Source organism: Oryctolagus cuniculus, chromosome 14, assembly GCF_051225735.1.
Source record: "Oryctolagus cuniculus isolate XC-2025 breed Fujian yellow rabbit chromosome 14, ASM5122573v1, whole genome shotgun sequence".
Taxonomy (NCBI): Eukaryota; Metazoa; Chordata; class Mammalia; order Lagomorpha; family Leporidae; genus Oryctolagus; species Oryctolagus cuniculus.
Genome location: NC_142880.1, coordinates 39559183 through 39572855, shown reverse-complemented (window position 1 = coordinate 39572855; position 13673 = coordinate 39559183). Strand labels below are relative to the sequence as shown.

At 41.6% G+C, this 13673-nt stretch overlaps 1 protein-coding gene across 11 annotated transcripts in view; it reads left to right on the top strand.

Moving 5' to 3' along the window:
* The window catches only part of BDP1 (BDP1 general transcription factor IIIB subunit), a 107299-nt gene that overhangs the window by 79482 nt on the left and 14144 nt on the right, over positions 1 to 13673 (top strand). For 2 of the 11 annotated variants that reach the window (XM_089312588.1, XM_051833240.3), the window contains exons 29-35: positions 588 to 816; positions 2507 to 2667; positions 6779 to 6929; positions 7135 to 7303; positions 11144 to 11207; positions 11850 to 12021; positions 12736 to 12940. In XM_089312588.1, the coding sequence (XP_089168714.1) occupies positions 588 to 816; positions 2507 to 2667; positions 6779 to 6929; positions 7135 to 7303; positions 11144 to 11207; positions 11850 to 12021; positions 12736 to 12940 (1151 nt within the window). The remainder of the gene's footprint in view (positions 1 to 587; positions 817 to 2506; positions 2668 to 6778; positions 6930 to 7134; positions 7304 to 11143; positions 11208 to 11849; positions 12022 to 12735; positions 12941 to 13673) is intronic. The other 9 variants (XR_016220069.1, XR_007914355.3, XM_070056571.2 and 6 more) reach the window with 9 other exon arrangements.

Genomic DNA, 13673 nt, shown 5'->3' with positions numbered 1-13673 from the left:
GGGGCAGTGACAGTGAGGCAATTTAAACTGTGGACAGGCCAGAAGATATGCCAACCAGACTTAGAGAAAAGATTAAGCTGAACTTAGAAGCTATGGGCTTTCCTGTCTCAGTATCTTTAATTAAATTTCATGGATAATTATGCTATTCTATTTCTCATAATAATTTTGATTGATAATGACTGGTGCCATTCATTTTAGATGTTAGTCTTTTAGCTTTATAACCATATATGGAAAGTGTGATTTGCAATCTCTACATTTAGGGCTGCTTTCTGAGAGGCAGGGAGTTGTGGTGGAGGCTGTAACAAATCTTTAGAACATAAAATACAGGTTTAAAAAAAAGTCATTAATGAATGCAGTCCTGTCTTGAAATCTATTTAGAGTTATGTTGTTGCTGAAAGTAGCAGAATGATTCAGTTTTACTGATATAATATCATTTAGTTTCCAGTCTGTAAGAATTAAGCCTCATAAAAGGTCATGAAATAAATATATTATAAATTTAAATATCGAGCTGAAAAGAGTAAACATTATTTGGACATCTGTTTATACTAATCAGTTGTAATTTTCTTTCCTTTTATTTTTTCTCCCAGTAGGTGTATGTGTACTTACTGATGTTGATTCAAAGAGTGAAAGCCATGTTCCTTTCAGCCCAGATAATGTACATTTCAAAATCGTTCATGAATGTCAGGAGCTTTCTTCACCTGTCATCAATACAACTCCTGAATCATTTGAAGAAAACAAGATTGAATTGGAGGAACAAAGCACTAGAGAAGAAATTGGTTTAGTGGAAAAAGTAAAGGAGAATACAACACCAGCCAGGTTTATTTTAATATCTAACTATTAAATGCAGTTAAACCCACCATCAGTTAGTAGCTTTGAGTAATGCTTTTTAAATGTAAAATAGGTAATTAGGATTTCTTATCCTTTTCAGTAAGGTCTGACTGATTTTTATTTTAATTGTTTAATAGTTTGTCTATTTTTATATAGCACTGTGTATTGCAGGGATGGGGAATCTTTTTTTCTGCCAACGATCATTTGGATATTTATAACCTCATTCATGGGCCATACAGAACTATCAGTTTTGGGGGCTGGTGACAGCAGGTTAAACGCCTGCTGTGATGCCTGCATCCCATGTGAGTGCGGATTCCAGTCCTCGCTGCCTTGCTTCCAATCTAGTTCCCTGCTAACACGCCTGGGAAAGCAGCAGAAAATAGTTCAGTTGCTTGGTGCCTTGAACTCATGTCGGGGACCCTGAAGGAATTCCAGGCTCCTGGCTTCTGCCTTGCCCAGCCCTGGCTATAGCAGCTTTCTGGAGAGTGAACTAGCAGATGGAAGATCTTTTTTTCTCTTTCTATTTCTGTTTCTCTATGTCTCTCTAATCCTGCCTTTCAAGTAAATAATCTTAAAACAAAAAAAATTATTTGGGTCCAGCATTTTGGCATAGTGAGTTAAACTACCGCTTGTGACACTGGCAACCCCTATGGAGGCCGTTTGAGACCCAGCTCTCCACTTCTAATCCGGCTCTCTGCTAATGCTCCTGGGAAAGCAGTAGAAGATGGCCCAGGTGCTTGGGCCCCTGCACCCATGTGGGAGAACCAGAGGAGGCTCTGGACTCCTGGTTTTGGCCTGGCACAGCCCCTGTCATTGTGAACATTTGGGTAATGAACCACTGGATGGAAGATATCTCTCTTTTTCTGTCTCTCTATCCCTCTCTCTTTGAACTCTACCTTTTAAATACATAAAAAAGAAATTTTAAAAAAATTACCAGGGGCCAGCGCTGTAGTACAGTGAGTTAAGCCATGTCCTGCGGGTCCCATATGGGTGTGGGTTGAGTTCTGGCTGCTCCACATCTGATTCAGCTCCCTGCTAATGCACCTGGGAAAGCAGTGGAAGGTGGCCCAGGCCCCTGCACCCATGTGGGAGACACAGAAGCTCCTGGCTCCTGGCTTTGACCTGGCAGCCTTGGCTGTTGCAGCCATTTGGGGAGTAAGCCAACGGGTGGAAGATCTCCCTTCTCTCTCTCTGTGTAACTCTACCTTTCAAATAGATAAATCCATATTTCTTTAAAATTACAAACTTAAAAAAATTATCCTGCTATAGCTGTGTCAAATCTTGAGTTGCCAAAATCCTGCAGTTGCCAGACTGATTTCGTGAGCCTAATGTGTCCTACACGCCAGAGGTTGCCCAGCCCTGAATTGTATTGTGTGTCTTTGACACTTTAATGAAACAGAAATCTAATGTTAATGTAAGTGTTGTTTTACAGACATAGTCCAGATTCCTTTTTCAAGTAGTAAAGGAACTACTTTAACATTTTAGCATTAAGAAATGAATATTTGCAGACAATGTGACCTTGACAGGTGACACCTTAATGGTATAAGAGCTAAAAAAGTGCTAGACAAGAATGTATCAATGTGAAGGAGCAAGGGAATTCTTATATGGTGGCTTAGTGTCTCTTCCTGTTTTTTTTTTTGTTTGTTTGTTTGTTTTTTGTTTTTTTTTTTGTATCTAGCAATACATCATCTAAAGTCACCAGTAATTTGAGAATGAGAAGAAGATTTGTCAAACCTAAACCCAATCTTGGGAAAGTTTTACGGACCAGCAGATTTCATGTTCTTGAGGAAGTTCCCAGTTTGTGTGTCACCCAGGAGGAAAAAGCAGAGATTCCAAGACGTAAGTTTTATTGTTCTCTTTACAAATTACAGAATGACTTTGACACCAGGAACTGTGTTAGCTTTTCAGTGTAATATTTAGATGTTACAAGTGGCTTATTTTTTGAACTTACAAAAAGGTAAAATGGGGGCCAGTGTTGTGGCACAGTAGTTAAGGTGCCACCTGTGACAGTGGTATCCCATCTGGATGCTGGTTCAAGTCCCAGCTGCTCCACTTCCAGTTCAGCTAGCTGCCTGCTAATGCATGTGGGAAAACAGCAGAAGATGACCTAAGTGCTTGGGCTCTTGCACCCACAAGGGAGACCTGAATGAAGCTCCTGAATCCAGCCATTTGGGGAGTGAAGCAGCAGACAAAGATCTCTGTCTCCCTTTTTCTCTATGAACTCTGCCTTTAAAATAAATAAATAAATCTTTAAAAAGCAAACAAAATGGCCAGCGCCGGCCGCGGCTCAATAGGCTAATCCTCCGCCTGCGGCACCAGCACCCCGGGTTCTAGTCCCTGTCAGGGTGCCAGATTCTGTCCCGGTTGCTCCTCTTCCAGTCCAGCTCTCTGCTGTGGTCAGGGAGTGCAGTGGAGGATGGCCTCAAGTGCTTGGGCCCTGCACCCACATGGGAGACCAGGAGAAGCACCTGGCTCCTGCCTTCGGATCAGCGCGGTGCACCGGCCACAGCGGCCATTGGAGGGTGAACCAACAGCAAAAGGAAGACCTTTCTCTCTGTCTCTCTCTCACTGTCCACTCTGCCTGTCAAAAAAAAAAAAAAAAAAAAAAAAAAAAACCAAAAAAAAACAACAACCAAAAAACAAAAAAGGTAACATGACTGAAGAAATAAATATCCATAAATGCAATAACTGGTTTCAGTAATTAGAACCATTTCGCATCATTTGATCAGTCTTTTCTGGGTGTGTACATGTGTGTGTACTTGTGCGTATTCATGAATATCTCATACAAAGGTATATATGGAAAACATGGCCAGAGATACCATTTGCCTGAAGGGCATGAAATTAAAAACAGAATTCTCAGCTTCCTACTCCCATTTTTACTGGTAAACTGCTGTTAACCAGTCCTTTTAAAAAATTCTGTAATTTTTTTGTTTGGAAGGCAAAGAGATAGAGACAGAAATCTCCCCCCAGCTGCCTGATTCCCCAAATGTCCACATCAGTAAGGGCTGGGCAAGGCCAAGACCAGGATCCCAGAACTTAGTCCAGATCTTCCATCTGGGTGTCAAGAACCCAACCTCTTCGTCTTCCTTTTTTTTAAAAGAGTTATTATCTTTATTTGAAAGAGTTACAGAGAGAGATTCTTCCATCTGCTGGTTTACTCCCTAAAGGACCACAATGGCCAAGCCTGTGCCAGACCGATGCCAGGAGCTTCTTCCAGCTTTCCCACATGGGAGTTGGGAGCCCAAACACTTTGGCCATCTTCTGCTGCTTTTCTCAGTCCTTTAGCAGGCAGCTGGATCAGAAGTGGAACAGCCAGGACTCAAACTCACGCTTATATAGGATGCTGGCATTGCCTGCGACAGCTCTACTCACTATGCTGTGATGCCAGCCTCTGACCCAACTTCTTGAATCATTAAAAATAATGGTTTTATAAGTATATATCAAGGAGAGTGCAGTTTTAGAAGATTTATTTATTTATTTGAAAAAGTTACAAAGAAACAGAGAGCTTCCATCCACTAGTTCACAATGACGATATATTCTTGAAAATATTTAGAGAACGAACAGCTGTCTGGTGTTCTTATGATACAGATGATAAATGCATGAAGTCATACCATTCCACAATGTATATGTACTTCAGAACTTCATGTTATATACAATAAAAACAATGTTAAGTTTTTAAAAATTAGAGGCCAGCATTGTGGCCCAGTGGGTTAACCTGCTACTTGGAATGCATTCATCCCATATCAGAGTGCCCCTTTGAGTCCTGGTGGCCCCTCTTCCCGTCCACCTCCCTGTAAAAGCAGAAGAAAGTATTTTTGCTCTTGCCACCCTGTGGGCGACCTGGACTGAATTCCTGGCTCCTAACTTCAGCCTGGCCCAACCCAGCCATTGTGGCCATTTGGAGAGTAAACCATTAGATAGAAGATCTCTTCTCCCGCCCTCTCTCATTCTCCTTCTATCACTCTGACTTTCAAATAAATAAATAAATTTTTTTAAAAAATTGTATTTTGGGCCAGCACTGCAGCTCACTAGGCTAATCCTCCACCTGCGGCGCCAGTACTCTGGGTTCACTAGAAGGGTTGGGGTGCTGGTTCTGTCCCGGTTGGTCCTCATCCAGTCCAGCTCTCTGCTGTGGCCTGGGAAAGCAGTGGAGGATGGCCCAAGTGCTTGGGCCCTGCACCCGCACAGGAGACCAGGAGGAAGCACCTGGCCCCTGGCTTCGGATCGGTGCAGCGCGCCAGCCGTAGTGGCCATTTAGGGGGTGAACCAACGGAAGGAAGACCTTTCTCTATCTGTCTCTGTCTGTCTCTCTCTCACTGCCTAACTCTGTCAAAAAAAATATGGTATTTTGTTTACTCATTTATCTGTTCATGGGCATTCTGGATGTTCTAGCCTTTTGCTATAATGAATAATGCTGCTAAGATTATTGATGTATATGTTTTTGTGAGGATAGATCTTTTCATTTCTTTTAGGTTTATATCTAGAAGTAGAATTTCTGGGCCATGTAGTAATTCTATATTTTACCTTTTGAGGAACTGCCAAATTGTTTTCATGAGTGTGAGCATCATTTTATATTTTTATATATTTATTAGCAGTCTGCAAGTTTCAATTTCTGTGCCTCTGCCCCAACATTTGTTACCATTTGTCTTTTTGATTATAACTGTCTTGGTGTGAAGTGATGTTTCATTATGGTTTTGATTTGCATTTCCCTCCTGGCTAATGGTATTGTATATTTTTTCAGTGTTTGTGTATCTTTAAAAAAATGTTTGTTCAGATGTATGCTTTTTTTTAAATTGGGTTGTCTTTTTATTATTGATTTTTAAGAGTTTTTTATATATTAACACCTTTTTTTTGTTTTGTTTTGTTTTGTTTTGTTTTGTTTTTGACAGGCAGAGTGGATAGTGAGAAAGAGAGAGACAGAGAGAAAGGTTTTCCTTTGCCGTTGGTTCACCCTCCAATGGCCGCCACGGCCGGCGCGCTGCAGCCGGCACACCACACTGATCTGAAGACAGGAGCCAGGTGCTTCTCCTGGTCTCCCATGCGGGTGCAGGGCCCAAGCACTTGAGGCCATCCTCCACTGCACTTCCTGGCCACAGCAGAGAGCTGGCCTGGAAGAGGGGCAACCGGGAAAGAATCCAGTGCCCGACTGGGACTAGAACCTGGTGTGCCGGCGCCGCAAGGCGGAGGATTAGCCTATTGAGCTGCGGCACCGGCCTACCTTTTTGTTTTTAAAGCTCAACGTATTGAGGAAGTATCTCCCGTATGATCACAGAGCACCCTTTCATTTCTTAGTGACTTCATTATTTTTGTGCTGTATACATTGCCCCTTAGTCTCACTTCCTGTTCTACTTTCCCTCCTTGCCTAGAGCTCAACACCTTAGGGTGTTGATGGTAAGGGTAGAAATGGCGCTGTCAGCTCCAGGCTGCCTGGTGTACTGAATCCATGCCTAGAGGATCCGGGTAGTTAGCCTTATTTCCTGGTTTGGAGTTCCTGATGTCTGTGATCGCCTCTCATTGAGCAGCACTTTTGTGCATTGTGCATATGCAGTTAGGCCACAGTTAAGCTGCTTGAGCAGCCTCCCAGTGCTCTCAGTGGGTGGACTCACAGTGCCTTTTTCATACAGAAATCACTTGCTTCCTCTTGTGATATTATTCATTCCCGCATGGCCTCCTCCTGAGCCTTCTCCTCATGGGGAGCTAACCAGAGCTTATATGTTCCCACCTATCCCTCCTTTATGTATGTATTTCTCATTATAGCGCTATTACATAAAGCAGGATTACAGCTGCTGGGGCCGCCAGGACTGACATATGTGCAGCACAGGATTCACCAATAACATTGGCCAGGATCACACTTCTGCCTCATGAATAAGTTGATTTTTGGGTCAACAGAGGTTTGCGAGACTTAGCTATACTACTTTGAACTGTATCTTACATGTGTTTTATATTTAAGAAACAGAGGAAAATGCTCCCAGAGCAACAGAAGTGGAAGATAAAGGCTTTGGACCAGTTACAGGAGCAGAGAATGAGGAGCAGGGCAGATTGGAGTGCATACATGGTACCAATGAGACGAGTATTTCACAAGAAGCAAGCTTAACTCAAAGGTAAAAGAGGGAAGAGATTCTGGGTTTTGGTTTATATTCTGTTTTAGCTATTGCTGTTTGATGATAAAAGGAATTTTGTTGCTTTATGTATACTTAAAAACTTTTGAAAAACTATTGAATTATGTTATTGTTGATGTGCTTAGCTCGAGATAAATTCTCCAGCTGTTTGCTTCATTTCTGGTAAGTCACTACAACTTTCTTTCAGAGATGAAGAGGAAGAGGAGGGCTCGGAAACCGTGCTGATGCCGTCAGTTGCTCCGCTTGTTCCCCCCGAGCCAGTGGCCTGCACACTCGCTCTCGGTGAGAGCTCTGTTGACGAGCCCCTGAGACAGGAGTCTGAGGGAGGCAGTGTGCTCGCCCTTCACGTGCCGCAGGTGACGGATGCCAGCTATAACGGGGTAGTAGGGGCCTTGCCCTACTTCAAAACAGTCAAGTTTAAGTGACGTACAATAAACTTCACGCTTTTTCGTGTACAGTTCTGCAAGTTTTTGCAAATATATACATCATGTAACTAATACATGAATGGTTCCATCACCCCTCAAATTCCCTGCTATTTGTATAGTTACTTCTCTCCCTACCTCTACAACTGCTAATACTTTTTCTTTCTCGTTAGTTTACTTTAGTGTTTTGTTTTATTATTTCTTATTTTTTTAAAAATTATTTTTTTGAAAGTGAGAGTTAGACACACACACACACACACTGAGAGAGAGAGAGAGAGAGAGAAAGAGAGAGAGAGAGAGAGAAAGTTCTTCCATCTGATGGTTCACTCCCCAATTGGCTGCAGTGGCTGGAGCTGAGCCAGCCAGGAGCCAGGAGCCGCTTCTGGGTCTCCTACGTGGGTGCAGGGGCCCAAGGACTTGGGCCATCTGCTGCTGCTTTCCCAGGCCACAGCAGAGAGCTGGATGGGAAGTGGAGCAGCCAGGACTAGAACCAGCGCCCACATGGGATGCCAGCGCTTAAGGCCAGTGTGTTAATCCGCTGCACCACAGCACTGGCCCCTGTTTTATTTTAAGATGTAGGTATTTATTTGAAAGGTACAGCAACAGAGAGGAGAGACAATTTTTGCATCCTGTGGTTCACTCTCCAGATGGCTAAAACAGCCAGGTCAAAGCCAGCAGCCAGGAACTCCATCCTGGTCTTCCATTTGGGTGACAGAGACCAAGTACTTGGACCATCATCTGCTGCCTACCCAGGCATATTAGCAGGGAGCTGGATGAAAAGCAGAGCAGTCGGGACTCTGACCAGCACCTTGGTATGGGATGCTGGTGTTGCAAGCAGTGGCTTAACCTGCTGTGCCACAACGTTGCCTGCTTTCCTTGTAGTTCTAACTTCTCCAGAATATACTGTTGTACAGAATTGTAATGAAGCATGGTTCCCGTGTTGGAGCCTAGGATAAAACAGCTAATACTCTTGTAAAATATTTGGAAAAGGACAAAAGGAAGGATTTTTTTTCTAAGATTTATTTTATTTATTGAAAAGGTGGAGTTAGAGGGAGAGACAGAGAGAGATGTTTTCCATCCATTGGTTCACTCCCCAGATGGCCACAATGACCAGGTTGGGCCAGGACTGGGCCAGGCCAAAGCTAGGAACTTCCATGTCTCCCATGTAGGTGTATGGGCCAAAGCACTTGGGCTATCCACTGCTTTACCCAGGGCATTAGCAGGAAGCTGGATTGGTAATGGAGCAGCTGGGACACGAGATGGTGCCCATTTGGGATGCAGGTGTTGCAGGAGGCAAGTTTACCTGCTATGCCACAGTGCCAGCCCTAAAGGAAGTGTTTTATACGTAGAGAACAAATTTCTTGCCTGTAACCGGGGCATATGATGAGTTCATTCATAGAGCAAGTCTTAGTTGAGCTGTTACTAGTACATGTGTATACCATGTGAGATACCAAGGATACAGATCTTTGGGAACAGATGAATAGATGCGTGGTTAAGTTCAGTTTGATAGGTACTGTGCACAAGACTCCCAGGAGTTGTCATCAACCCCGTCCAGTAAATTGGACATCTGGGCATGGGCTCCATGCGTGATTTTTTTTTTTAAAGCTCCCCAGGTGGGAGAAGTCTTGTTATTGAAGAAAAAGTATAAACTAACCAGTTAAAGGGCCAGAACATGTGTGAAATAGCATGAAATGTTCAGGGATTATAATTACAAGTGGAATGTAAATGAAGAAAGTGGTTAGCAGTAAAGCCAAAAAGGTACCTTATAGACAGATCATAAGAAGATTTTTAAAGACTAGCTAAGGAGTTTCAGTATATCCAAAGTTACAAAATCCTCAACTCTCAACTTTTTTAGTTTTATTTTGAAATAATTTTTATTTATTCATTTGTGAGAAGTGTGCACATGCATGAGGGAACTCCCATCCCCTAGTTCACTCTCCAAATGCCTGAAATATTCCTAGAGGAGATCTTAGTTTAGGTCTCCCATGTGGATGGCAGGAGTGCATTCCCCCTCCCCCTGTTACCATCACCACTGCCTTCCAGGGTATGCATTAGCAGTAATTGGAGTCAGGAGCCAGAAGCAGTCATGAAACCCAGGCACTCTGATATATGCCAACTAGCAGCTTAACTGTCTGCTGCTGGAGTAATTTCAAACCTAGAGAAAAGTTACAAGAATCTGACGAAGACCTTTCCATTCCCTTTACTTGGATTCATTCATTGTTAACATTTTGCCTCATTTGTTTGCTTTCTGTCTTGTTCTCCATCTCTATAGGCAGAAAGATACTTTTTAAAACTGAACCATTTGAAAGAAAGCTACAAATATAAGCCTTTACTCCAAATATTCCATCTTTTATGGACATTTTCTTTTCTTTCTTTTTTTTTTAAGATTTATTTATTTTTTTTTATTTGAAAGACACAGTTCAGAGAGGCAGAGGCAGGGAGAGGGGGGAGAAAGAGAGATAGTGAGAGAGATCTTCCTTCTGCTGGTTCACTCCCCAAATGACCACAATGGCTAGAGCTAGGCCAAGCCAGAGCCAAGAGCCAGGAGCTTATTCCAAGTCTCCCAGGTGGGTGCAGGGGCCTAAGTACTTGGGCCTTGCTGCTCTCCCAGGCGTGTTAGCAGGGAGCTGGATCAGAAGTGGAACAGCCAGTATTTGAACTGGCACCTGTATGGGATGCTAGCACTGCAGGTGGCAGCTTTACTCTTTACGCCATAGCACTGGCCCCTGGACATTTTCTTGCAGAGATGTGATAATACTGTGTCACACTCAGTATTATTTAAGATTGACTCAATAGTATTGTATAATGCATAATATACAGTTCCCATTCAAATTTCCCCAGTTGTCCTAGTGATGTCCAGGATGGATTTTTTTTTTTTTAAAGATTTTTTTTTTAACTGAGAGGTAGAGTTACAGACAAGGAGAGACAGACAGAAAGGTCTTCCATCCTCTGGTTCACTCCCCAAAGTGGTTCGAACTGGGCTGATCTGGAGCCAGGAGCTCCCTCCAGATCTCTAATGCAGTTGCAGGTTTCCAGCACTTGGGCGATCTTCCACTGTTTTCCCAGGCCATAACTAGAGAGCTGTTTTGGAGGAGCAGCCAGGACTTGAACTGCTGCTCATATGGGATGCTAGCACCGCAGTCAGTAGTTTAGCCTACTGTGCCACAGCATTGGCCCAATTACTGACATTGTTGATTGAACCAGTGACTGGTGTGATGGGAGTAGAGAGAAGGTTAAGGGATTTGGCTCTCTCTGTCCTGTTGCTTTGAAAATCATTTCATATTATACAAGAATTCTTTATTTGAGTGAATCAGAAGTTTATTGGCATAGCTAAACATTTCATAACACTTGAACAATTGTACATGGTTTAATAAAGTGGTGAGTTTTAAGATTTTGTTCTTTTACTTGAGAGGCAAGAGAGAAAAGTGAGCTTCTAACCATTGGTTTACTTCCTGAATGCCTGTAATGGCTGGGCCAGGGCCAGGGCCAGGGCCAGAGTCAGAGCCAGGAGCCAGGAGCCAGGAGCCTAATTACTTGAGCCGTCACCACTGCCTCCCATGGTCTGCATTGATGGGAAGCCGGAATCAGGAGCCAGAGCCTGCAATCAAAACCAGACACTCTGATGTGGAATATGAGCATCTTAACTGCTAGGCTAAATGCCTGCTCCAGCTGTTGAATTTTGAAAGAATTCTTCTGTGGTGTCACATTTTCAGGAAAACTTTTTAAAAATTAGACCTGGCTAACCTCAACCTTCATTTTAATTTTTTATGACAGTGTATACCAACTAGTATTCCAGAAGTCCAACAAGAGAATGTAATCAATCCTCAGGATTTAACAGGTATGACAAGTGTCAGAGCTGGATAGTATGATTTTTATGCCTCATGTAACTATGGAAAAGCACAGAACAGTATTTTTTTTAAGTTATATGGTAGCCTTAAATGAGGAAAAAAACTTCAAGTACTTTGTGTTTATCAATTTTGTTGTTTAGCATAAATTATCTACATGATAGATCAGATTTATTCTTAAAGAGTTATTTGTTTATTTGAAATGCAGAGTGACACACATGCATGGGGAAGAGGGGTATCTTTGGTTCACTCCAGAAATGACCACAAGTCAAGGCTCTGCCAGGCAAAGCCAGGAGCCCGTAACTCGTGAGGGGCAGGGGCCCAAGTGCTTGGCCATTGCATGCTGCCTTCGCAAGCACATTCGCAGGAGCTGGATCAGAACAGCCAGGGTGCAAACTGGCACTTTGATACGGGACGCCAGCCTTGCGAGTGGTGGCTTAACTTGGTGCATCACAACACTGACCCAGTATCGTTGTTATTCTTTATGAAGTTACTTGGTAAGGGGTGATGATATGTGATTTAGTTTTTTATTTTGATGGTAAATTGTCATGAAACTACCTTTTCAGAGATGAAATAAATGATTTTGTGTTATTTCATGGTTCACCTTTCTATTACTAACTTCTCAACTTTTTTAGTCATCCACGAAGAAGGAGAAGACGAACAAGCATTCATTCTAACTCTGGTGGAAATCCCAACTAACACAGCTGAAGAATTTACTGACGCCACTGCCCAATTAATGCCTGCCCCTTTGTTGCCAGCACCCATATTGGTGAAGTCAGTGAACACTGAAGAAAAAGGTGATAAGAGGTAATGAATGAGCTAAATTGTTTTGCTAGGAGAAAAGGCGCTTTGTGAATGGAATAGTATCAGTTGAACAAGCTGTTCACGAACATTATTTGTAATTGTTGTGGAATCTTAATTAGTAATTATATGGTAACAGAAAAGACATTTAATGTGGTTGATTTTATACCTGATAAAGATCCCATTTAAAGTATAATACTTAGAATTTGAAACTTGTTTTATATCTTAAGTTATTTTGAAAGCTAAAAAAATTTGGTAGTCTGGATACTTGTTAAAAGTAAACATATATATACAAAACTGAAATAAATGTTAACACAAAGTTGCAAAAAATGATAGAGAAGTAACATTTTTGTATATTCCTGATACTTGTATTTTAACTCCCTATTGTAGACATGTTACATTATATTTTAACCACTATTGTCTATAACACTTTATTGTCTATTAAGTACCATTAGAAATTGAAGCTTTTTATATTAGGCAGGGATTTTAGATTTTAGTTTAACTCTACAGAGATGGAAAGCATTATATACCTCAGATTTAACTCAGTATTGTAGAAGTTAGGTGAATGGAAATATGAATGGAACTTGAAACTAGTATTTTTATGGCTGTGACCATCTATATAATTAATTAGGAGGTTTTTTTTTCATTGTAATAGTTATCTTCGTTCTTACTAAGTAGCTTCTAATTCACTGTTTGAATATGTTTTTATTTTCTATGCAGTGTAAATTTACCAGTAACATCATTTATTAAAGATGACATGTATTTATCAGATTTTGGAAGAAATGATTCTAAAAAGCCTCCTGCTAATTTGGATCTTATATCTAGGAAAAGATTTCATTGCAGCCTTGATGAGAGTGACCAGGTTCCTCCTGCCAAAAAGAGTTCACTCGCGTCAGGAGATGATTGTCAAGAATACACCTCTGAGGTAAGAGAGAATCAGTTAGAAAATAACATGATCTTACTGCAGCAGCTCTTGCTTCTGTTTTTTCCTTTACTCTCTTTAAACTTTTAGACATATATAAAGATAGTTCTTATACTTTAATTCATAAATAATCCAGGAGTAGTAGGCATTTGGTTCAGTGGCTAAGTCACTGCTTGGGACAGCTCCATTGAATCAGAATGCCTGGATTGAGTCTCACCTACTCTCTTTCTGGTCTAGTTTTCTGCTAATGTGCCTGCTGGAAGGCAGCAGATGATGATTCAAGTATTTGGGTCCCTGCCACCCATATGAGAGACCTGGATGAAGCTCCAGGCCCCTGACTTCAGTCTGGCCCAGTCCTAGCTGTTGTGGAAATTTGGGGAGTGAACCAGCAAATGGAAGATCTCTCTCTCTCTCTCTCTCTCTCTGTCTCTCTGCCTTTAGACTAGAATAGAACAAAATAACATAGAATAATTTAGAATAATAATTCCAACCCAAATGGAATGAATATAATTGCTTTAAAGTAAATAATCTAGGTAAAACTGGTCTTAGGTTATAGTTTTTGACTAGTTCTAGTTGAAAATTAGTGGACATTAATCAAGAACCTCATATCCATCTCTGTGACCTTGGCTATACTACTTAATAGCTATGGTATCTTGGATATGATACTTCACCTCTCTGTAAACTTTCCTGATATTTAAACATAGTAATAATCATAATGCTTAAAGTTCTCTTTTGT